General features: G+C 39.4%; 2 protein-coding genes across 9 annotated transcripts in view; both read left to right on the plus strand.

Moving 5' to 3' along the window:
* LOC148418609 (transcriptional enhancer factor TEF-5-like) overlaps positions 1-13,800 on the plus strand; it is a 60,829-nt gene extending 47,029 nt beyond the window's left edge. For 3 of the 8 annotated variants that reach the window (XM_088423850.1, XM_088423853.1, XM_088423854.1), the window contains 10 exons: positions 1,848-1,859; positions 2,975-3,100; positions 3,181-3,224; positions 3,366-3,422; positions 5,182-5,246; positions 5,350-5,486; positions 6,876-7,049; positions 9,701-9,844; positions 9,945-10,097; positions 11,528-13,800. In XM_088423850.1, the coding sequence (XP_088279976.1) occupies positions 1,848-1,859; positions 2,975-3,100; positions 3,181-3,224; positions 3,366-3,422; positions 5,182-5,246; positions 5,350-5,486; positions 6,876-7,049; positions 9,701-9,844; positions 9,945-10,097; positions 11,528-11,641 (1,026 nt within the window). In that variant the 3' untranslated portion in view covers positions 11,642-13,800. The remainder of the gene's footprint in view (positions 1-1,847; positions 1,860-2,974; positions 3,101-3,180; positions 3,225-3,365; positions 3,423-5,181; positions 5,247-5,349; positions 5,487-6,875; positions 7,050-9,700; positions 9,845-9,944; positions 10,098-11,527) is intronic. The other 5 variants (XM_088423851.1, XM_088423855.1, XM_088423856.1 and 2 more) reach the window with 3 other exon arrangements.
* Positions 13,801-14,344: 544 nt separating this feature from the next.
* On the plus strand, positions 14,345-25,315 carry smpd2b (sphingomyelin phosphodiesterase 2b). Its single transcript, XM_088424603.1, has 11 exons — positions 14,345-14,789; positions 16,508-16,576; positions 16,678-16,774; positions 17,533-17,609; positions 17,882-17,975; positions 20,486-20,575; positions 20,651-20,733; positions 21,719-21,851; positions 21,954-22,058; positions 22,178-22,346; positions 23,112-25,315. Exons 2-11 carry the CDS (start codon positions 16,527-16,529, stop codon positions 23,519-23,521), a joined length of 1,308 nt encoding a protein of 435 aa, XP_088280729.1. The 5' UTR covers positions 14,345-14,789; positions 16,508-16,526; the 3' UTR covers positions 23,522-25,315.
* Positions 25,316-25,343: the final 28 nt, after the last annotated feature.

A 25,343-nucleotide genomic window follows, 5' to 3' on the forward strand; every position in this document is an offset into this window, starting at 1 on the left:
TTACAAATAAAAATGTTTGATTTGATAAACGTTCTAAATTTATGATCAAAATGTAAGAGTCTGAATGAGTTTTAACATAATGTAATTGTCAGTTGAAACTGCAATATTCTTTATTTTTTGTTGGATCCCAAATGCTTATTGGGTGTTCTTAAAACGAAAAGTGATTCAACACAGCAGTAAACATGTCTCTGTCCTAGCTTTTTTTTTATGTTACAGGCTTTAGATCCAAATTGACTGGTTATTTGGAAAAAACAACCAAATAATAACGCTGACTGGTTTAAGCATTAAAGGGGCCATATTTCCACAGTTGAATATACACCCCAATATTTATATTTGGTAGCAGCATTTCAACCAAGAAGTGAAATGTGAAAAGTGAAATGTCCAAAAACCACACCTCTCACCGTGTGGCTGCCACACCCCCTCCACGATGTTTTTTTTTTTTTCAAAAGCCAACTGAAGAAGACTGGCCATGAAACAATAACAAAGGAAGAAGCTAACATAACCTTGGGGTGGGGCTGCTCATTGCGTCGCTCGCGGTCAACCGATCGCACGCCTAGCTATTGTTGGTCGCCCGCATAACATTGCACTAAAAAGAGACAAAACAAAAAACAGTGAGCCAAAAAACATCAATCGAGAAAAAAAAACCCTCAATCGAGAAATAACGAACGTCAATCATAGCTGGATTTTGTTGTCTTTTTATCGCCCTGAATTGACAGTTTGAACCTCATTTCAGAACAACACCTTTGAATGGGATTTCAAAACAACGCCATGTTGTTCACGTTGTAGCCTGCTCACTCTGGGCAACTATTGTTCCGGGTGGAACTTGAAGATAAAAGTGCACCAAGGCCGTTCGTATCATACGTTACTCATACCAAAAGTACGTTGTAAATAGCAGTTGTCCACATGCAATCTTAGTGGAAAAAGGCATGCTCCTTACAAATCAAAACGTAATAAATGTTAAAAAAAAAAAACACTTTCCCCCTTTGTTCTTCTGTCTTTCAAAGATGACCCACATGATGATTCTTTGCACTTGTATAGATTGAAGCAGAAATCATTTTTTATTAATTGAATTGAATCTTTTTGAATCAAAAACTGATTCTGAATCAAATCGCAAACCTCAAAATACAGGTCTCGAGTATAAAACTCTAGCTCCCATTTGCTAGCATTTAGAAATTAACGCATGGGGCCATTTTGGACCGCTACCTGTTTTGATCTATAGTATGTATCGTAATTTAGCCTCCTAGTGTTGTTCTTTCAATGCTTTGCAGGGGCGTAGTGGGCGTGGTACACGGGGGTACGCCGTCCACCCACTTCTCCCGACGCCACGTTCAATTTTTTTTATTTCAGTTTGAGTTATGCTTAATACCGTTGGCCTGTGATTATTTTGGAGTAGTAAAACATTAAATTTAACATTAGTTCAACTGGTGTTGTAGCCTATGGTTGATGTTCTGTATGTATATATAGAACATCCCAGAATCGTGTAGACCCACTTAAAAAATCCCCACTACACCACTGATGCTTTGTCTTTGATGTATCAAAATCAAAGGCCCAAATTGGGTCAAAGTGGCACCAGTGGGATATGTGTTTATATTATATTGAGTTGAGTTTAGGTTGAATATTGCCTATTTGCAAATGATTGTGATCTGGTTTTATTTGCATTTTACACAACCTCCCAACTTAATTGGAATTGTGATTTGTAATGTTTGGCAAAAATAAATTGAAGTTAGTTTACATCCAAGGCAGTCTAATGTATTAGACTACACTATGTTTCTATATGGCCTAAAACTCCTCCGACGGCTTAAATGCATCAAACTAATGTTTTTTTTTCCCCTTTTGTTTTGCTTTAGGCGATGAATTTGGTAAGTGAATTTCACTACTGACGTATGCTATGCTTCACCTACTGGCATTATTGGCAACAATGTGCCTCCTTATGGCCCTCTGCTGGCATGGCATCCCGCATCTCTGTCCCTGCTCCCCATCCACCCCCACTCTGCTATCACGAAATGAGGCGCGGTAATAAGGAAACGGTCTCCTTTTTGAACGCTGCTGTGCATCCTCGCTTGCTTTATTGAGGTGCTGCTTTGTTGTTTTTGGGCTCTCGTCTTTTGAGACAAAAGCTTGGTGCTTTTGTAGATAAAACTCAAATAGATACAGTAAATAGTGTAAAATATCCAAACAATTTCATTAATAAGTCATAAATTATTTCCGAATTGTGTATTTTAAAATGATGTGACTCCAACATACACTATTGTTATATAAGTTGCTTTACATCTATCCATTGGTGAAGAGCTGCTCACCTTGTTCTTTCATTTCCATGGTGACTGTAATAACATTCTGCTTGACTTTATTTTCAAAGCCTAAATGACCGGTGTAAGCCCTTTTTTGAATTTTTTTTTACACTAATGATTATATACTGTATACTGTAACTGTTAAAAAAGCAAGTCTAGCGGGGTACACATATTGATTTTTCAACACAATGTCAAGGGCCAATAAAATTGAGATGATCAAAGTAGAATATCTGACATATATACCTAGATCAGGAAGGAAAAAATCTTTAATACGGTACACCATACACCTAAGGATATTGATCATCTTTTAGAGACATCTAATAATTGGGTCTTTGCTGATTTTGATAGCAACAGAAGGAAAATGCTCACGTGGTGCATTAGATATCACGCCATTTTACATTATTTTAAAGACAGTTTGTTGTGGCTGGGCCCAGCTCATACAATAATTTTGACCAAGTTTAATATTTATGTTTGTAACTCCCAAATGAAAAATCATTCTTTAAAGCACCTTACTTCATCCAGATGATAGGACGGAGACAAATTGGGTTTGGTGACTTTGACTGCATGGGAAAATACTCAAATTGGGTCCGATTATGAGTATGTGTGTACCCCGCTTTTGGAGTCCTGTGCACAATGTGGCGTCCCATTGTGCTTAACTGGTCTTCTTTCCCTGTGCTATCACACAGGATCAGGCATCCAAAGACAAAGCCCTGCAGAACATGGCGGCGCTGTCATCGGCGCAGATTGTCTCGCCCAGCATGATCAAAAATCATCTTCCACCAATGCCCCCTGCCCCTTACCAGCCAGGCAGAGTGAGACTCCCACCTCCTCAATAGTCCTGCCTTGTTTCACATGGTATTTAGTAAGCTGATTACATTTTATCGTTTCCCAGTTCTGGCCCGCGCCGATTCCAGGACAACCTGGACCCTCTCAGGAGTAAGTAGAACACCCCTCAAACTCGGGAGGGAGGGTGAAAATGGGTTGGATGCTCTGATGTGTGTGTGGAGACAAAATTGTCGCCAATCAAATTAGCGGGATTGCATAGCATGTTTAACGCGTGACGTTTTTGTACATCAGGCTGGTTCTAGATCTCAACCCGGGAAGGACTCCTGGGCTTGGTCGCACCAGCCATGCGTAAGTTCGCCCTGATATCTGAGCTCCTGCTGTGAGCACCAAAGCACCGCTTTTAGCTTCCACACTTTTTTTGTATGTTTCCTGCACCAAATTGATTTCAAAATCATGTCACTCAAAAATACAACCAAACTTTCCCCAATGCTCTTGTCTTTGTCTAATTAAAGGGTGGAAAGTAATGAAGTAGGTGGACTTACGCTTCGCTGGTGCAGCAACACATGCTTTACTTGGGCACCAATGGCAAACAACATTTGGAAGGAGACATGTTAAATTAATCCCTCGTAATTTAAAATTGTACCCATATGTCTTATGTAGCATGCTTATGACATGCTGTCTTAAAAATACTTCCAAGAATTAAGAAGGCATCACACTTTGCACTCTAAGATTTATATTTTGTTCCACCAACTTCTATTGCAGGGTGTGAAAGGGCACATGCATTTCGTTACCTTGACAACTAGGATGCCCAAAAGAAAAAAAGGAATTAAATAAATATAATGGCATGGAAATAATAGTAAATTAGTTATTTTTATTAGTTATTAGTCATTAGTTATTTTTTCCCTTGTAAATGGTGCCTTTCATTATTAAGATATTAAGTTAACATTTGTTTAGGGTGTTACAAAGGAAGACTGGTTAGCACATCCGCCTCACATTTTAAAGGTCTCAGGTTCAATTTCCGCTCACACCAGTCTTCTAGTCTGTGTGGAGCATGCATGTTCTTCCCCGTGCTCGTGTTGGTCCTCTCCAGGAACTTCTGTCTCCTTCCACATTCCAAAAACAAGAATGGTAGGTTGTATTGGACACTTCAAATTGCCCCTAGGTGTGATTGTGGCTGTGAACGGTTGTTTGTCTCTGTGTGCCTGTCGATTGGCTAGAAACCAGTCCAGGGTGTCCCCCGCCCACTGCCCGAAGACATTGAGATAGCCACCAGCAAGCCAGTGACCCTAGTGAGGATAAGCGGATATAGGAAATGGATGGATGGAATATATAATATACAGTATATAATAATCATGACTAAGGCTTGCTGCTTCTTCTTTAAAAAACACTGGCTATTAGCAACCCCAATAGAAAGGTTTATACTAATAATTTAAGTGCAAAACACTTTTTTTCTGATTTCAAATTAATATTAAAACATTACACATTAAATAAATGGCTTATTTATTTTTTGGAAGTACACATGAACAAAGAGTGAAGGCTCTCTAACTTGCCCTAACAACCCATTAACACATTCATTAACATGGGCTTTGACACCATTGTGTTGCATTATTAGATGTTACAGAAAAAAACAAAATATACTTGAATAGATTAATTTCTCAGAAGTTAGTTAAGGAGCGGTTCGACAGACAAATAAGAGTAGGTTCAAATAGGTGGACAGGTTAATTTTGCCGCTTTCTAAGAAGCAAACGCTAATATTTACTTCCAATTCGGCTGCCCTGCTTAAATTTCAACTTACTGTAGATGTGAAATTGCTTTCATGTTGTTCGACTGACGATTAAAAATCACAGATATTCCTCCACTCTAGCTAGCACGTCATCGTGGAGAAACTTTTCAGAAATAGAAAGGAAAAAAAAAAACGACAACTTGGCTCTTTAATTTACGCTTGATGTGTGGTGATGCAATCCAGATGAGCGAGGTGACTTTTTGTTAAACCATTAAAAGCACGTTTTTTTGTTTTTTAATGTCCCCTTTAAAGCAGTCAAACATGTGAGATGAATGTGTTATTTCTTGTCATGTTTTATTCATTGAATCATTTGTTATCTTGTAGTATCAAACCTTTTGCACAGCCCCCGTACCCAAGCCTATCAGGTCCTGTACCACAGTCCATACCAAGTAAGTATGACTTTATGTATATTTACTGTATATTGTACGGATATACGGTGTGATTAACTCTGGGATATTTGAAATGTTAAATGTTTGCGCGTTTGCCATACAGGTTATGAGCCTTTGGCCCCGCCTCCCGCACCCACAGCTACAGCGGTTCCAGTGTGGCAGGACAGGACCATTGCCTCTTCAAAGCTGCGCATGTTGGAGTACTCAGCCTTCATGGAAGTCCAAAGGGACCCGGACACTGTGAGTTCAAGTTTTGGTGTTGTTGCATACAAAGATAAAAGCGATACAATGGAGGGAATATTGATTTGATCACTGAAGCCTGTATTTCACTGATCGGTGCATGGTGGCAAACCGCGAATGTTGTTTTTTTTCCCTAGGTTTCATTAAATGTAACAAAAATGTTTGCAAGACATCCCCAAACAGTCATAAACAGTTTTTAAACGGATAGTTTGTATAAAACTTTGTTTTTAACACATTTTGATTAATATTCTGCCTATTACCATCATCAGGGGTGCAAATATATATATATTTTTTAGTGGGTTACTCACATGAGTACCAGAACATAGTATATGATATTTTTGTCTTCGTCAAAGTCCCTCTCAGTGTTGTCCCAACATTAGCAGCACACCGTCTTTGTGTGCACACAGCCAGGCTGCCTCCTCGAAAAATGTTATACAGTAACTGCTCCAGTGATGGTTTGCCTTTCGTTCGGGACCCAATTTAATTAGTCCAAGGTCAAGAGGTCAATTCGTTCACAGTAACATGAGAACGTAAGCAAACTCCTTCACACCTTCACAAGAATGATACGCAGCCCAGACAGCCATTCTCAGCCACTTCAGTAAACAAACAAATATCCTCAGAATAGAAAGACATGAGATGTGCGTGCTTAGCTTTACGAAAGGCAAGGAGAAAACAAAGAGTTTTCCCTGAAGTTTGTTGCATATCCCATGACACTTGTGTATTTCAGTGTCTCTGATCAAGGTCTGTTTGAACAGTCTGCATAAAACAAAATATGTCGCAGCTGAACAAACTCCTACTACTGTATGCCTTGTTTATTGAATCTTTCTTTGGCGGTTTAAGCTCGTTAAGTCAAAATTTTGTTGCCTTGTACTGCAGCTGTAATGATAATCTTATTGATTTTTATTCATTGTTTCTTATACACTTGGACATTAATTAATTTAGTTGGACACTAAATGACAATTCTTATTGTCATTTAGTGTCCAACAATCCTGGGGATATGCTTTCTCTGCCCATATTTTTCATCTCTTAGTCACGGGGAATCGGTGGCGTTTCACGCCTTTGCCACTTAGCATTTGACAGTTAATAGCTACACATCTGACCAGTTTTTGCAATATTTATTTTTATTTTAATTAAATCATGATATACTCGTGAAAACAAATTGAATTAAGCACCAGCAACAGCAAGCAATGTACTTTCAAGAAAATCATTTGACCACTTTCAGACAATGTTGCAATGGCTGCAAGAGGCGCGATCACCAGACTCTACGTTTATATGGCTCTTATAATGACCATGTTACTCATCATGCTACTAATTAGTGGCCTCAAAGAAACTTAATGCCGGACCTATATTTTTCCACGAGGTTAATTGTGTCTCTTCTCCGTTTTGCAGTACAGCAAACATCTGTTTGTCCACATTGGACAGACCAATCCCTCCTACAGCGACCCTCTCCTGGAGGCTGTGGACATCCGGCAGATTTACGACAAGTTCCCGGAGAAAAAGGGCGGCCTCAAGGAGCTTTATGAGAAAGGCCCTCAGAATGCATTTTTTCTGGTCAAATTTTGGGTGAGCAACCAGTGTTTATTTCAAAAGTAATCTCCTTTCAAGGAAACATATACATTTTGCCCATCATTTAAAACAGTTGCCGAATATCTTTCTAAGATGTCTATGAATCACTTTAGAATAAAAAAACAAATATTACAATATATACGAATAATATAATATATACGAGTAATATAATATTACGAAAAACACTATTTAATCCTCATTTAAATACTGTATGTCTGTTTTGAGGGTGCAGGACAGCTCCATATATATGATTCACTGTACACCTCGACTCCCGTTAGTGTAACAAAGTGAGCAGCTATTACATAAAAGCATCAACTGTACTTTCACCCGTGGAAACAGCACTTCATATACAAGACACATGCCATTTAATGTAGGATAGCCTTGAGTGTGCCCTATGCAGCGAACACATCGTAATGATCTAATTTTACATATGATGGGTGGGCAGTAGGGTGCATCAAAAAACATAATTTTTGAATTTTACTGGGATTGGTCAGGTTTGTCAGCAACATAGAGCGATCCTACTAAACCAGGTTTTCACAGACCTGAAGTTGGAGTCGTCACTCTCGCCACTCTCTTTTTATTTTATTCAGAGGTCCCACGTTACATGAAGGTTCCCGCCCTAAAATAAAAAGAAAAAACATGGCTATGTGTGTGTATGTGAGTGGAAGATTATTAAATGTGTGGCAAAGCATTCTGTGTGTTAAGACATTCTGCCAGATATTATCTAGTACGTACATAAGTGAAGTGATATCTTCCTGCGGTTGAGCCTGAGCAGGCAGCTGGTCTGAGCTGGCCTTCCCACTTGAAGTTTGGGACAGCTTTCCTTCTTAAGGCAACCTTTTCACAATCAAAACATTTTTTCATTGCAAGCAGTCCATTCATCCTCACTGCAAAACATTTCTTTATTGCTAGCAGTTGGATTAGGGTTATAGCATTATATTGATTGTAGCAAATGTGTAATCACTAGTTTTACAATCATTCCGACAAAGGTACTGTACATGCAGTCAATGACATTGGCTGAGCCAAGTGTGGTGTTAAATTCACGTCTGATTTTGTTGGAGTGGCTAGTAAGGAGCAGCATCAGTCATGGTTACCTGGCATTTTCTAGTTGACCACGCAAACTACATTATCCGTAAGAGGAGATGTCACAGTTTATCTTAAGTCTACCTCAAGGACCTGTGAATATATTTCATCTTGCACAACATCAAACTTGGCATGCGTTTTGCGCAACCTTGTTTTTAATGCAAATGAGGAAAGACGCCAGGATTGGCTGAGACTCTGCTATTCTGTTCCAAAATAGCAAACAACTGCGCAAATGTGCCCTTATGCCAAATTCTATCTTTATCTTCTGCTCATCCCGGGTCAGATAGTAAAGAAACCCAAGTCCTCCAGGGGAATCCCTAGCATTCCCAGGCCAGAAGAGACATAGTCTCTCCAGCGTGTCCCGGGTCGTCCCCAGGGCCTCCTTCTAGTGCAACATGCCTGGAACACCTCACCAAGGAGGCGTCCGGGATGCCCGAACCACCTCAACTGGATCCCCTCAATGTGGAGAAGCAGCGGCTCATCTAAGAGCCCCTCCCACATGACCCAGCTTCTCATCTTATCTGTAAAGGAGAGTCCTGCAGAGGAAACCCATTTCGGCCGCTTGTATTTGGGATCGTGTACTTTCGGTCGCGACCCACCGCTTGTGACCTTCAGTGTGGGTAGGATTTTGGATCAGCCAGTAAATCGAGAGCTTCACCTTTGGACTTAGCTCCTTCTTCACCACGACAGACCCGTACAGAGTCCATATCGTAGCAGACACTGTACCAATTTATCTGATACGATACCAATACGATCTCCCACTCCATCCTGCCCTCACTTGTGAATAAGAAGACACCAAAGTACTTGAAGTTCTCCACTAGGGGCAGCATCTCATCCCTGACCTGGAAAGGAGGGCACACCACCCTTTTCCGACTTAGGGCCATGGTCTCAGATTTACGAATCCAAGTTCTGTCCATAAAGGTAATAAATGCAATCGGTGACAGATGACAGCCTTGGCGGAGTCCAACCCTCACTGGAAACTAATTCGACTTACTCCTGGCAATGCAGACCAAACTCAGACATCGGTTGTACAGAGAACGAACGGCCCATCTCAGCGGTTTAGTACCTTACACTCCTGAAGAATCCCCCACAACTCCTCAAAGGAGACAATCAAACGCCTTCTCCAAGTCCAGAAAACACTTGTTGACTGGTTGTGTGAACTCCCGTCAGCCTCCAGTTCTACAACCGGGACGAAAACTACACTGTTCCTCCTGAATTCAAGATTCGACTTCCTTTTGGACCCTCCTCTCCACCCTGAATAGACCTTACTGGGAAAGCTGACATGTGCAAGCCCTATATAGTTGGAACTGTATTCTACGTTTTCTGCTCAACATTTGATGGTCACACTAAAACTAGCCCTTTTACTTAACCACAAAGTTTTGTGTGCTGCTTTGCACAACTAAGTTTCAATAAATTTCCTCAAAACTTTTTTGTTGCCAGTCTGAACAAAATGCAATGCCATCCAAATTCTAAATTTCCGATTCAAATTTGATGCAGCCTAGTGAACAGCCTTTTCAGACCCACGATTGATTATATACAAGGATTACATTTATTACTCTCTCCAGGCTGACCTGAACAGTAGCGGCATGCAGGATGGCCCTGGTTCTTTTTACGGCGTCACCAGCCAGTACAGCAGTGCTGAGAACATGACCATCACTGTTTCAACCAAAGTCTGCTCCTTCGGGAAACAGGTGGTGGAGAAAGTCGAGGTACTGACACACCGGGATCCATTATCTCCTTCAGCCTGCAGTTTTGTTTTGTTTATTTGAAATTCACTGCGTGTGTATTCTTCTGCCTGCCCCGCTGCAGACAGAGTATGCCCGTCATGAAGGGGGCAAGTGCGTTTACAGGATCCACCGATCCCCCATGTGCGAGTACATGATCAACTTCATCCACAAGCTCAAACACTTGCCTGAAAAGTACATGATGAACAGTGTTCTTGAAAACTTCACCATCCTCCAGGTATATATGCCAATTCGAGCATCCATTCTAAACATGTATGGTCTGTAAAAATAATTTTAACATTTGGACCACTTCATGCATGATGTGCTGTACACTAGATGGTTCATCTTTGATTTGTTTACTGGTCTGTTGTGCTATAAAAATGCATGTTCAAGTGTTCCAAAGCTTTATATAGCACTTCTGGCTGTTGAGTGTCTTGTTCTTCGTTGAGAAAGAAAAAATGCATGTATAACGCAATTTACACATATTTGGGTCATTTAGATTTGTCTGTTATTAGTCTGTGATTTAGTATGTAATGTAATTCTAACGAGAGAAAAGGTAGTTCAAGAAGAGAGTTTGCAGCGGAGGCAGTTTGACGCCAAAAGAAAATAAGAGCAATTACCTAAAAATGCCTCAAGAGGGAGGCAAAACAACAAACACAACCAAACCCAAAGGTCATGACAGTTGTTGATGTTAATCATAATGAGGCATACATGCCTTAAAGAGGGGATGAAAAAACTCCGTGTTCCACTTCGTAACGTGAAAAAAACAAGCCAGGGACGCCGTAACCCGGGGGTCCACTGTCATATATTTATATTTTATATATATTATTAACACGGAAGACAACATTTGTACTTAATTATGGATGACCAACCTTTATCCTTTTTTTGATGACATTTGTTTTAGTTACACATGTACTGAAATTTTAGATAACTACATTACAAATACATTTTGGTCAACTACTGTCAGTCTGATAGCATCGAAGATAGTAATTTAATCTATTAAACTGCCTTTGAAAGATAATCCAACTGCTCTCGCCAGCCGATATAGCGCACCCCCTGCACACTGGCGACTAATTTTTGCTAGAGGCTGCGCTAAATGCCGGCAACAGGCACTGAAACAATAAAACGGCTGCATAATTAAGTCGTTTTTTTTAGTGCCCTGTATTGGCGATTGAATATGATTTCAGAACACCGGTGTGTTGTTTGTACCGGATCACGACTCTTGCAATTACGTTTAAAGTCAGCCAGGAATAAATTCAGTCATTGTCACGACATGCCTTTGTGTACAAATGCAAGCATTTCTGTCCATACTTGAAGTCTCACGACAATTTGGCAACGTGTTTTACTGTCATTCAGAGCAGTAACAAGCAGTGCATACTCCTGTGTACTCCATTTTCAAAAAAAGATCCTCTGCTGTGCAAGGGCAAGATACCTTGTTGGACGAGATCTCGTCCCATCTCTAGCTGCTGCCCTATCTAGTCATTTGGCTACAGTATGTTACACTTAACTAATATGCTCCTCCAAAATAGACTATTCTGAAAAATCTGATTACAGCGCACGGTGTGCTTTGTGGTTAACAATAATTCAAGACGGAATTAGCATGAAGGCCTCAGCTTCATGCTAATTTCCCACCTGACATTTTTGTTTGCATCTCTTTTGCTCTTTCAGGTGGTAACAAACCGTGACACCCAGGAGACATTGCTGTGCATCGCGTTTGTGTTCGAGGTGTCCACAAGTGAGCACGGCGCCCAGTACCACGTCTACAGACTTGTGAAGGACTAAGCAAAAAAAAAGTGAAAACACACCGTCCCCCTCACTTCAGCCAGCAAAACCAGAAGCAACGCTAGTGAACTAACACTTACACACCCATTAAGAATTTAAATAATCCCACATGTGCATTTGTGAGACCAGTAGTTTGTGTTTAAACCTGCTTTTGATGAAGTGGAGGTACGCCCCTGAGCTTGAGGGAATGGGAAAGTGTTCAATGAGAAGATCCTCAACCGCAGATGAAGAGGAGGAGGAAGAAGTGTTGGTGTTACATTAGATATTGTCAGGAAAGAAACGTGCCTTTTTTTCTCCAAAGATGTCATTGCCTGCCACTTTGAATTGCCTTTTGTACTACCTCTTTTTTCTTTTCAATTGAAAATAAGCCCTGCGGCCTTGTCACACCAACATTCATCAGCAAAACGACTTTTTGCCTTATACTGGTACTGCATCTCTGTGTTTTAAATCTTGTCTTAAGCATGGTACACACATATCCCCCCCAAAATTGTAACCCACATCACAGGATAATCTTTTAGAAACATCTTGACAATCAGACAAAAATGAGGGTGGGGGAGTCCTCAAATTGTCAAACAGATTTGATATTTAGCCCTTGGCCGACCCTAATGTCTTCTTATCCAGGGGCGAGGGGATAAAAAAAAACTCTTAACACAACCCACCACACAGGACTATGACTCAGGAAAATGATTTCGACATTTGATAATTGGGCCTTTGCTAATGGGGGAAAAATGCTCAACTTCGGCCTATTATCAGTAGGCTGTATCACACAGAAGGATTTGTAATTGTAAATATTCAACAGGTTCAGCATCTACTATTGTCAGCCCAGACCATCTTCCAAGTAAGTTGGGGAGGAAAGAAAAACTCTTTCAGAGACTGCTGACAGTTAGGCCTCTTCTGACTTTGACTTGAAAGGGCTGAATGCTCAAAAATCATCCCAATCCATTGGTATGTGTCTACCCCTCTATAAAATAACTTTTTTTTTTTTTTTTTTTACACTGTGGATGTGTTGTACTGTTGCCCGTCTTGCGTACAGATAGTGGTTGCCCCCCATCCTTATACATCTTTATACCATACATTGCCTTATCGGAAGAGGTGTGCTGGCTCGGCTGCACTATGATGACTTGGGTGGTGGCTGTGTTGTGAGGCAGTGAACGCAAAGTGAGAGCAGTGTTTCATTTTTCTGCCTTAACATGTATGTAGCCTAAAGAGAATACTTCATTGTCTATGTAATGTGAGTCAATCCTAAAGGAAAATATGTTACATAGGAGTATTTTTATTTTGAGGGAAGGGGATGGGGCTTGTGATTAAGTGACCCAGCACAGAGAAGAACAAGCAAATTGAAATCTCTGTTTCTTTTGTTTAAGAAAGAAATTGCATGCTGTGAAGTCATACAGTACATCTTCACTCACTATGCGCTTCAGTTGTTTATAATAAAGATGTTATATCGACATCCAGCAGTAAGCTGTTGCCTCTGTGCTGTGTGGAATGTGATCATTGATTGTTATTTATGGGGTTGGAAGGCAGATAGTTATAATAAGGGCAGAGGGGGTTTCACTACTTACTGATTTTTTTTCCATTAATTTGGAAGAGGTTAAATGGAAAAGTGTCTCTGCGTGTGTGCGTTGAGGTTGTGTGTGTGTGTGTGTGTGTGTGTGTGTGTGTGTGTGTGTGTGTGTGTGTGTGTGTGTGTGTGTGTGTGTGTGCGTGTGTGTTTGTGGCTCACTGGACGAGTTTTTGCTGAAAATTTAACACATTTTGACAAAAGTGCCTGTCTGGCTTTGAATGTCATACTTTGCAACCTAGACAAATAAAATAACGCTCTTTGCTCAATGTATTCTTTATACTGTTTTCATTACCAACATTTGTCCCATGTTTTGATTCTGTTGTCTTTTGACTGTGAGTGTTTTGCCTCACTGAAAAATAATGTGTGATGTGATGATATTGATCATTAATAATAAGATATCTAAAGTATCATCTTCTGAATGGTGTGGGAAGGTGTTTTATTGTTTTTGGTTTAAGGTGGTTTACTATTGTTTGTACCACACTTTTCGTGAATTACAATTTTATACTTCCAAATAGAGGTTGGACTATGTAATCAAACCAATGTATCTAACAATAAAAGACACATGGTGCCTTTGGGGACCTTTCCCCCTATGAAATGTGGTGTAGTTGTATTTGTCCGTGCCTTCTTCTTTGAATATTATCATATGGTATATCGGCCATATGGCATAACTGCTCAGTCACATATCAGGGTTTTGGGAAAAATTAGAAACATCTTTTTTTTTTTTTTTCATTTACAAAAAATGGTATGTTTTATTTGGCCTTTTTCTATCTGCTTATTCATTAACACATTCAGCTGAAGTTTTTTTTACAATATCATTTATTCTAAATATCAGTCTGAATCCTTTTTTTTTCATTTACATAAAATGGTATGTTTTGTTTGGCCTTTTTCTATCTGCTTATTCATTAACACATTCAGCTGAAGTTTTGTTACAATATCATTTATTCTAAATATCAGTCTGAATCCTAAAATAATTTTGTTACATGTACATCCATGATGATCCCTATATATATTATGCCACAACAAGCCAAAAGGCGAGCCTAAACATTGTCTTGTCTTAACACATGCTTTTTAAAAAAACGCTCATACTCCTGTTCGGTTTAGATAGCTAAGAAGACTTCGTTTCCCAGAACTCTGCGGTGGTGGCAAAATACGGAAGTCGGCAGTAAATCGTAAACAATTGAACGTTGTACAGTATTTTTATCAAATTTCAGTAGCCATATGAAATAACATGTAATATATACGTTACAAAAAGAAACCATAATCAAAGTCACCTTTGTGCATAGTTTTGAAAGAGTTGATTGTTTTGGGTGCGAGGAAATGTACCTTTGCCCCCCCAATGACGCATCTCCTCATTAAACGTCACGCCTTTTACGTGCTACGATTTGATATTGCTGAAGAAAGCGAAGCCGCGTTGCTGGGGAATTTTCAATGTCGCTTTTAACCATCATGAAGTCAGAAGAACTTTTGACGACGTTCTCTGTGCGTCTATCGGCTTAGCTGCTCGATAACGCCAGGAAGTATCCTGGACCGGAGCGACGTTAGAACCACAACCAAGCCTCGTCCCACTTCTAACGGTTCGTTCAGGTGAGTTAAGAAAGAATACATTTTTAAAGCGATTTAACATAGTTTTAAAAATAGCTCATTGTACTTTAATGTCTGTGAATCACTTGTGGTCTGCTTTCAATAAAGCTAGCATACAGCTCTGCTCTCGTTCAAAACTTAATTCATTGTCATTTAATACAAACAGCGTTTGCTTCACATAAATTATAATGAATTCAACTAAACTTACACGTTGGCTTGATTGTACTTGTGATTATAAAATCAGCAACCCTGTATCCCTTTTGTCAATACAAGTTTTATTTCAAGTTTATTTTTCTTATCATAATAGTGTCACAACTAAAAGTAACGTAATGCATTACCAGCTACCAATATTCACAAGTTATGAACTTCTGAATTCCCTTTAGTGATGTTGACTGACTTGAGCTCTTTGTGCCTCAAAGGTAAAGAAGCGTCGACTTGGCTGAAAAAAATCCTCAGCCTTCAGCAGAAAACAGTTGTCAAAACGCTGCTTAATGTTCATGCTTGCTTGGTTAATAACGGTAATTATAGTATAATACGTTATATCAATATCGTTATATCAATAACATCGTGACTAGCAGTTTTGTGTGGTGTTAAGTGAGGTCCGTTTCAGGTCCAAAGCTTATTTCATTTTGGTACAATTGCAACAAAAACAAAAGTTCTGTTTGAGCTCTGGTTTTGAGGCTGATGTTTTTTGCAGAAAATCTGAATTGAGAATGATCAAATGTAAGGAGTTTTTGACATTTTGAAGTAAATCAAGGCTGACATATACATTGTAAAGGTTTCTCCTAGAGGGCCCTTATGACAGTGAACACATAACTTTATGATCGTCACATGAATACCTAACACAATGATAGTAAACTTGTTTTTAAGTAAGCCAATAAATAGTTTGGTTCAACTGTTTTTCAATTTATTTTAAAAATGGTTGGGGGTTTTGGTGACAGCTGCTTGCATACTTATGTTGTTAAACTTGACAACAAACCTGAAGTTAACACACATGACCCCATAAATTTGGCGGTAGCAAGCTGTACCAGGCACCTGCGACTTGTGCTTGACACATGTCCTCTAAATCAGTTGTTCTCATTCATTTACAATGAGGCACCGCCAATTATTTTTTTCCCAGCCATGCAACTACCCCCAAACAAGCGTAAGCGTAAGTATTTTTAATTGGAAGAAAAAAAAATAAAACCAGAGTCCTGTACCATCAATGCCTGTTTTATTAAACTTAGAAACAAAATTTGTAATGGTGTCCATCCATCCCATTTTCCGTAGCCGCTTATCACTAGGGTCTTTGGCTTACCCTTGCCTATCCCAGGCCCCCTTTAAGCTGTAGGCGGAGGACACCCTAACAGGTTGCCACAAGGACAAACAAGCATCCACGCACACAATCGCAGTTAAGGACAACTTAGTGTCTAATACACTTATCATGCAGGTTTTTGGAATGTGTTCATGGTCTGAATTAAAATTACGTTTCACCTAGTTTTGTTTTTTTTTTCACTCGTCACATGGGACTGGCAGGCGCCCCCACGCCCACAATGGCATTTCTCCTTTTTCTATATAAACAGCGCGTGACCCAAACACTGCATCGTCAGCTTTTTACACACAAAAACTGTTGTACACCTGCTCTTCTTCAGTGGTGTTTTTGGAGCTTCCTCGATGCACTTAATGAAGAAAACATCTGATTTGTGTTTGTTTGATTTAACATGAGTAAACTTCTGCATTAGGATCTGATGTGCCACCAACATGGATCACAAAGATTCTGTCAACATTCGAGTGTTCTCTCTCAACTGCTGGTCAGTGTACATCAAGTGCATACACATTGTTGTATCAGTAAGGGCGTTAGTGACATTTTGCTAGCGATTTTTCTCGTGCTAGTGTTTGTTTCTTTTGTCAGGGGGGTGCGCTACCTGAGCAAGCACTGCTCTCAGCGGTACGCCATGATCGGAGAAATGCTGCTCCAAGAAGAACACGACGTGGTGCTCCTCCAAGAAGTGAGTGGATGAGAAGTGCATCTGCCATGTGCTTTGCTTTACTTTGATAAATAAAGATGAAATGCAATTTTTAAAAATATTTAATTTAAAAAGCTGAAATTATATGAAATTCACTATAAATTATCCACTGTCTCCATCACTCATTTTTATTGACCAGTAATTTTCTTAAGATATTTTTGGCAGTAGGCTCAACGTACTACATTTTAATTTAGCTAAAAAAAATCACAAATTATTCACACATTATTTGTCTACTTGCCATACTTTAATGCACATGATTTTGACATTTTGATTCTTAAATACAGTACATTGTTTCTTCAAAGCAATCACAATGGTGTCAAGTGTTTTTTTTTCTTTTTTCTTTTTTTTTCTACTTTGATAAGTAAAGGTGAAATGCAATTTTTAAAAATATTTAATTTTAAAAGCTGAAATTACATGAAATTCACTATAAATTATCCACTATCTCCATCACTCATTTTTATTTACCGGTATTTACCAGTAGTTTTCTTAAAGGATATTTTTGTCACAAGGCTCAACTTATTACATTTTAATTTAGCTAAAAAAAATCACAAATTATTCACACATTATTTGTCTACTTGCCACAATTTAAATGATTTTGACATAATTAGTAGGCGACATGTTTATAAACTTTGTCTTAAATACAGTACATTGTTTGTTTCTTCGAAGCAATCACAATGGTGTCAAGTTATTTTTTTTCTTTTTTCTTTTTCTAAGTCCCACATTGCTTTTATTTTCTGTAGGTGTGGAGCGAAAAAGACTTCTTGTTCCTGAAAAAGAAACTGGCGAGTAGCCACGTTCACTCACATTATTTTAAGAGGTAACGTGTTTTGTGTCGTAATCTTCTTGCAAAATGCCCAAAAGGCCACTGATGTGCTGAAGTTCTTTGATCCCCTACTAAATGGAACTGACTAAAGGATTAACACTCTTTAATTCTCTTAACCTGCATACCAAGGCACATGAATCTAATCTCAGCTAGAATGTAAAAACTTCAAAACTGTTTAGATGTAGCTTGCTGTTGAACTCCATGGAAACTGAAGAATTTAATTGAAATATTTGTAATGGATCCCTTCTTTTTTTTTTCTCCAACAGTGGGGTCATTGGCAGCGGATTGGCTATTTTCTCAAAGCACAGAATCCAAGACACGTTTCTATACCGATATTCACTCAATGGGTACCCATACATGGTAAGTATTAAAGATGCAGACTCAAAACAAAGTAAAATGAAAGCAAATACAAATAAATACAATAATGAACAGTATGATACATTAAGATATTACATAATTCTGTATTCTCGTGTGCTTAAAGCTCCTAGCCCACAAACTAGATGTTACCAATGAGAACAATGGAACGTTGGCTTTAATTTCATTATATTTAAAATAAATGTGTTCCATTAGAATATATAGACATGCCTTTAACATATTGGGGGGCATTTTATAAAAAAATACTAATGGCATTGGTATGACTGTATATCATCCACTCCTAAGGTGTTGAGGAATAAAAAAAAATGAACATAAGACGCACTGGATTAAAGGACGCAACAACAAAAATTTAACAGAAAATCTATTTTTATTATGTATAGCCAACAGTCAACCCCCTAGGGTCATGACAGTAGTTATTGTTGCAAAGCCAGGAAAATACCGTAAAGGGGGGACGAGAAAAACTCAGTTTTCCAAATCGCAACAAAAACATAAGCCAGGGATGCTATAAGATTAGGGTCCACTGTACTTGTATTGGGCTGAAAAAAAAGTGGTATCAAACCTTCCTAATTATGAAGCATAGGTTCAGCCTGCACCTGCCTGTAAGTTTTTCGACCTTTTATAAATTTGCACAGGTAGCAACTTGATTTTAATTTCTCGGTCAAGTCAGTAAACAACATGATCTCACAGCTGTCCCGTATTGATGGCCCAAGAGCCCCAGGACTATGTCAGTGCTCATGACAAAGACGGACAAAAGTAAACATTGTATAACTGGTGGAATAAAGTATCAGTGCCAGTCACCTGTGATGAGCAATTCTACATGCCATTGTTATGTGATTTCAAAGGTAGCCTTAAAAAGGATTTGCAATGCAAGTTTATTTTGTTATGAAATTTGGCCAGATTTAAATTAACGTCTCATGAAAACTCCATGGTCCAGGACTTAGTGTCATCTTCAGACTCAACCAAATCATGCCTCTTTGTTGCCTCTTTGTTGAATTCCAGATTAAACATACCTTGAAGTACAAAAAATGTGTGAAAGTAATTGACAGCAGCGCAGACGATATCTCCACAAAGGCAGTTGGCATAAGTGCATACAGACAAACATCTCCTTCAAAGCTTCTAAAAAAAAAAAAATGTCTCAATCAATATTAATGTGGAATACCTAGGGGACTCTCATACTATTGTTGCAAATTTGCAACGCCTACCTGGAGAGGGTTAACATAAAAAGGTAAAATAATTGAAAACATATTTTGTATCCTGATTTCTTCACCTTTAACTCATTGTTTTTTTTTCGATGAGTTTAAAGAGGTAGTCACCTGAAATGGTTTCCCCTTCACCTGTGTACCTTATCAGGGTTAGTGTAAATGCTTTCTCAATGGGGTTGGGACCCTCACCCAATTTCTTAGTATACTTACTGTACAGTGACAATCAAGGCATTCCATTCAATTCTATCATTTGTGGTGCAGAAGTCAGGTTAATACTTAGCTGACAGCCCAAGGAAAACTAAAGAAAAATGGGTGTCCATCATTACTTATACGAAATTGAATAAAGTGTGTCCAAAGAAATTTTTTTTTTTTTTTTTTGTATACAATGATCCTTCGTTTATCGCGGGGGTTCCAAAAATAGCACGCGCAAAGTAAAATCCGTGAAGTAGTCAGCTTTATTTTTTTTTATTTTATAATGCAATATACAATATATTTTAAAGCCCAAAATGTATTTAAAACAATGATTTTAATATAGTAATACAAGGTTGGAAACATTGTCACTCACGTATTTCACAGTCCCAGCTGTGCCGCTCCGCTTTAGTGTCTGTTTCTACTGAAGGCGCAGGAGTCTTTCTCCGGGAGAAGAACATTGTTATGGGTAGTTGTTGGCGCTCTTTCTTCTTAACAAGAAGATTTTTATGGACGGATATGCCCGGACTTCGAATTAAAATGAAGCATCTTATAACAATACACTTGAAATTTTAATTTATGACAAAAGAAATCTAGAGTAAAAGTTAGATTTCCAAAGGTATGCATTTCTCCGTTGCTGTCTGTGCGCCTATATTAGTGTGTGCGTTTGCTCTCGGCATGCCGACGAGTCACTTGATCGGCTCCCAGAGACCAAGGTGTCAATTGATGTGCTTACTAGCATGTTCTTAACGTGTGCGCACACAGGCGGTTACTGGAGAGACACAGGAGAGACGAAAGCTAGCTTTTGGATCCTCTTGCCTTTTGTAATAAATTCACAAGTGAAAAACCAATACAGTACAGCGTCAATATTTTATTTCCAGACAACAGTAAAGCCCCTGAGCCAATCAGGATTCAGAGCACAATGCACTGTTAAAACTATCCACACTGTAAAAAGTCCGTGAAGCAGCGAAGCCGTGAAAGATGAACCGCGATAGAAGGAGGGATCACATTATTTAGGATTGTCCGCGTCAACAATTTTCAAGCAACAAATTCCCACAATACATCACAAGTCCCCTCAGCTTTTAAATGCACAATAATTCCCAGGCTCACCACGGGGACTGGTTTGGAGGCAAAGCTGTGGGTTTGGCTGTCCTGAACATCGGCACGTTGACTGCCAACTTCTACCTGACTCACGTGAGTGGCGCATTAACACCCGTATGGTCCCTAGACACGATGAGTGAGTTACTGACGAAACATCTGTTATTGCAGCTGCATGCCGAGTACTGCCGGGAGAGGGACGCCTATCTACCTCATAGGGTGGTCCAGGCTTGGGAGCTGCAGCAGTTTATCCGGTACTATTCCATTGTCATTGCTGTATACTGTTGTCATGCATGCATAATGGGATGAAACTTTCCCTTTTTTTTCTTGTGCGAAACATTCCCAGTTTTTAGCTGATAGTTGCCTCACAGTAATAAGTGTCTTTTTGTGCACTCTGAAATATCCCAGCATTCCACCAAAACCCTGTACAAATGGGAGTTGGTATAAGGGAAGTAAGAGTTCAACAAACTTGTCAACAATATCCTTTTACTTGTCAACTACGTACTGCCTGCAAGCCAACTACTCTTCCTTTCCTGTTCTGGTCACTTATCCTGGGCTAATCTTTTCCTTTTTATTATTGAGTCCATTCTATAGATGTGCTAATCACATTCTTTTTTTGTACCAAGTCAAGTCGGATTGATTAATTTTGAGTATCTGCTGACACTGTCAATTTTGATATTTTGGACAAGGCAGTATGAACAAAATGATTAACTTATATATAGCTGATATTGCACAAACAAATGTTTTGTTAACAAGAACTTAATGCCTTGTTTTGCCAAAATATTTCCAAGAGTTTTGCTGTATTTCTTTAATGGTAAATTAATTTAATAAACAATTCCGTATTCCTCCATGAGCAAGTCACGGTTTTTATCCTCATTTTCAACCCCGAAAGTGTGGGGGCGACTGTATGCCTGCAATACCAGACCAATTAGTTCCACAAATCTGTGTTTGAATAACGATTCAAAAACAAAATAAGTAATATTTCATTTACAAGGCTTAAAATTGTTATATATACCTATAATTTGTGTTTGAACTTTCAAATGTGCTTTCGTCAAGCGCTACCTTATTTCTTGTCAACAACAAGGCTGCATGGATAATTTTTCCGGCGGACTTTGACCCAATATGAAAAGGAAAAGACTGCTCTGCCACCAAACTGTGGTTTCTATAAGCAACTACAAAGGCTGTAATGTTCGGCACAGCCTCATTGTTGACCATTTGAACTTGATCCCATGTTTCTAGCCACACATCCAACGGCGCCGACGTGGTGGTTCTCGGCGGTGACCTCAACATGCACCCTCAGGACCTCGGCAACCGATTGCTGACGTCCTACACGGAACTACGGGATGCTTACATCGAGACCGATAACTTTGACGTAAGATCAACCATAATGCGTGATCCAAACTGATCCTAACCACCATGTTTAGCTCAAATGTAGTCAATGTCTCTTCATATAAGTGTGAGCTCTATGTTTTAGGGATGTGAAGATGGTCTGACTCTCATACTGGACAATCCTTTCATCAGCCAGAAGGTGATCGCTCCTTTCGAAAAAGGCATCAGGATTGACTACATCCTGTTCAAGGTGACTCAGTCCCTTCACCTCGCATCATTGCGCATTTTAAAGGAGGCATGAGTAGATGCAGAAAAACAAAAAGTCGTTTTTTCCATGAATTTGTTCACTTGAACTTTTCTCACATACAGGGATCTGCCAAAGCTAACATCCAGTGCGCATCTATGAACACCACGAAAGGTTCAGTCCCCGGACAGGCTTTTCCTTACTCGGACCACGAGGCTCTGACGGCTGACTTCATGCTTGCTCCAAGCGAGGCCGGCGGAGACTTTCGATCAAGCAGTCGCAATTGTGCTGGAGGTATTTAGTTATTTATTTAATGCCTGATTTTTATGGATTGACTTTTCCGTTAACGCTTGGCACTGAAAGAGTAACCGTATTTTCCGCACTATAAGGCGCATCTTAAAGCCTTAATATTTTTAAAAAGGCTGACGGTGCGCCTTGTAATCAGGTGCGCCTTATATATGGATCGATATTGAGATTGTAGATGGGGAATGAAGAGATAAAGTAAGCTTTACCTGTTTTTTTTCTGTTTTTTTACAGTTGAACAAGGTTGGTCATATTGACATTGAGTTATGACGCTATTGAGAGTTTAGAGTTATTATTTGAGTTATTATTGTTATTACTTTGAGTATTGCTATATTGTGATTGAAAAAAGTTTTAAAATATGTCATTAATTGAGGGTGCGCCTTATTATCCGGTGCGCCCTCTATATGGAAAAGTTTTAAAATATGTCATTAATTGAGGGTGCGCCTTACAATCCGGTGCACCTTATAGTGCGAACAATACGGTAATTGGTAGTTTGGATGTTACATGTTTTTTGTAAATATTCAAAATATCTTACCTTCAAGTCCAACACATTTTCAGTGACAGACCATGACCGTTTTTTAAAAGTGAATTTAATATCTAAGGCCCGATTGAGGTTAAACTTATATAGTAAGACAGTGAGTTAACCTGGCAACCGCTAAGGCTAGTTCAAATATGGGAAGCAAATAAATAGCAGTGGGCAGGGAGTTTACTTGTATACAAGCAATTCAAAAAACAACTTCAAATCTCTCATCTCAGGGGACATGGCCAGACTGGTGGACATATTGACGGAGGCCCGCACGGAGGTAAAAGTGGGTGTGCACTGCGCCGAGAGAATGCGCCACACGGCGGCCCGCACGGCCGCCATGGGCCTAGCCCTGCTTCTGCTGGAGCTAGCCATTGCCGCCGTTCCCTGGCTGACACTGGGGGCGGAGCAGGCCTTTCCGCTCACCTCCTTCTACCTGCTGGTGGCGCTATGCTTGGCCATCCTACTGTGCACCTCGCTTCTCTTCCTCTTCTACACGATGGAGCTCAAGTCTCTGCAGGGCACAGAGGATCAGATGAGGCTGGCCGTGGCCAGCCTGCAGGAGAAATTGCGGGGCTTCGCCGTTGCCAAGTCCCCGGACGATTTGAAGCACGATGACGATGAGTTCCATTCTGAGGAATAATGGGCCCGTCAGTTTGTATGCCACTGAATGTTTTTCTTAAACAAATTAGTAAATGCTCTATGAACAGCCTTGTCAAATGTTTTGGCACACTTTTCAGTGCAGGAAGTGTGTCAGAACTTAAGACATGTTTAGCTTGAACATGATTGTCAACTGTAACTACAAGTAGTTCCAAGCAGATTAGCGATGAACAATCACTCATAGTCTTACCATACGTTCACACTGGAGGAGGTGATGTTCAGTTCTGTTATTTTTATTCTATTTTTTTTTGTAATTCTGATCGAGCATTTATTCACATTACAATATCAAATGCAACTTCTAATATGATTGGAACACGCTTGTGCTTTGACATAAAAGCACAATGTTGAGTTGTTACGATCTTGTGTCACTGATGAGAGAGCTGGAAATATTTTTGAAAAATATTATTGATCTACTCGTGACATGGAGGCGTCTACAGATTGTCACGTAGCCACACGGACTGAACAGACAGGCCACATGGATGAATTACTACCATAAACATCCACTTTAAACTTAAAAATGGTTTCAGAGTATAAAAAAAGTAAAGTCTTGACCACTTAACTATGGACAACTGATGCCTGTGTGCATTTCTATGGGTAGAACATTTTTGCTATGTACATTGAACACTCCAAATTGCCCTTAGGTGTGTTTGCGGGTGTGTGTGAGAGGCTCCAGCATGCCTGTGACCCTTGAGGATAAGCGGTCAGGAGGATGGATGGACAAGACGGACATTATATGCACAAAATTAGATAGGTACAAGGATGGACAGATGGGGAGGACAGAAGTAACACATTGTTGCAGATTAATCAATAATTCATTAAAGCATATTTTGTAATGGAGGAAAAATGTCAGCCAATCATGAAAACAACATAGCGACTCCAGTGTTGAAGGCCAAAATGTTTCATGCGTTTTATGCTCATTGTGCTCACTGCATAGCTCGATTGGCAGTGTTTTTAAACGCCATCCATGCAACTTTTCATTCCACCCACCCAATGCTTTGAGGGGGGACCATCTATGTTGAATATACTTGAACAATCACATAACTGCGCACACTCCCAAGAACAAGACTGTAGAAAGCATTTTATGATTAGCAGGAATTGTCAAGTACTGTACTGTGTAGGGATAAACTTCCCCAGGGACTAAAATAATCTAATGGACACTTTTGTGTTGGGCCTGGACGATATGTGAAAAATGTCAATGGCTGTATTTCAAATGATCATGTCAATGGCTGTATAATTGCAAATGCTTTGTTCGCGTGAAATGCACTTAAGTTGATCAATGAGATACATTTTCCTTTACAGGCACTAGAGTACACATGGCTGAGCCAAATGTTCCACAGAAGTAATTTCAATGTGTTAAGCTTTCAGGGCATTGTGAGAAAAGGACTTTTCAAGTGAGATTCATTCCAATTTCGTACTGAGCTTTGCATGATGTTGAAAGTAAACAAAAATAAATGACTATTAAATCGCCACTTGAGGGCAGCCTCAACACTTTCATTTTTAAAATGGGAGCGGGCTAGATGAAGGCCAACTTTAGATGTTGGCACGAAGTGTTTTAATTATAATTGTAATAGTATTTTAACCTTTTGATGGCAATCGTATCCGTTGAGATTTACAGTGTCACGGGATTATACACTTTTTAGTCGAGCAGGATGCATATTTTTATAAAACCACTCATCCCATAGTTCCTTTTAAAGGCTGAACTTTTTTGTTGTCATTGTGGTATTTTCTATACTGCTGAACATAATTCGGGCAGTTGAAAAAAAAAAAATAAAGGAAGTAAATGTTTTTAAGTTTCTTAGGTTCAT

This window comes from Hippichthys cyanospilos, chromosome 9 (assembly GCF_059441005.1).
Source record: "Hippichthys cyanospilos isolate Australia breed blue-spotted pipefish chromosome 9, RoL_Hcya_1.0, whole genome shotgun sequence".
NCBI classification, from domain to species: domain Eukaryota; kingdom Metazoa; phylum Chordata; class Actinopteri; order Syngnathiformes; family Syngnathidae; genus Hippichthys; species Hippichthys cyanospilos.

Bases quoted from the DNA above. Each gene is read 5' to 3' on its own strand.
- smpd2b (XM_088424603.1), top strand. From the start codon at position 16,527: ATGGATCACAAAGATTCTGTCAACATTCGAGTGTTCTCTCTCAACTGC. The intron at 17,976-20,485 runs GTAAGTATTAAA...AATAATTCCCAG, and splicing joins TCAATGGGTACCCATACATG to GCTCACCACGGGGACTGGTT. The intron at 22,347-23,111 runs GTATTTAGTTAT...CTCTCATCTCAG, and splicing joins CAGTCGCAATTGTGCTGGAG to GGGACATGGCCAGACTGGTG.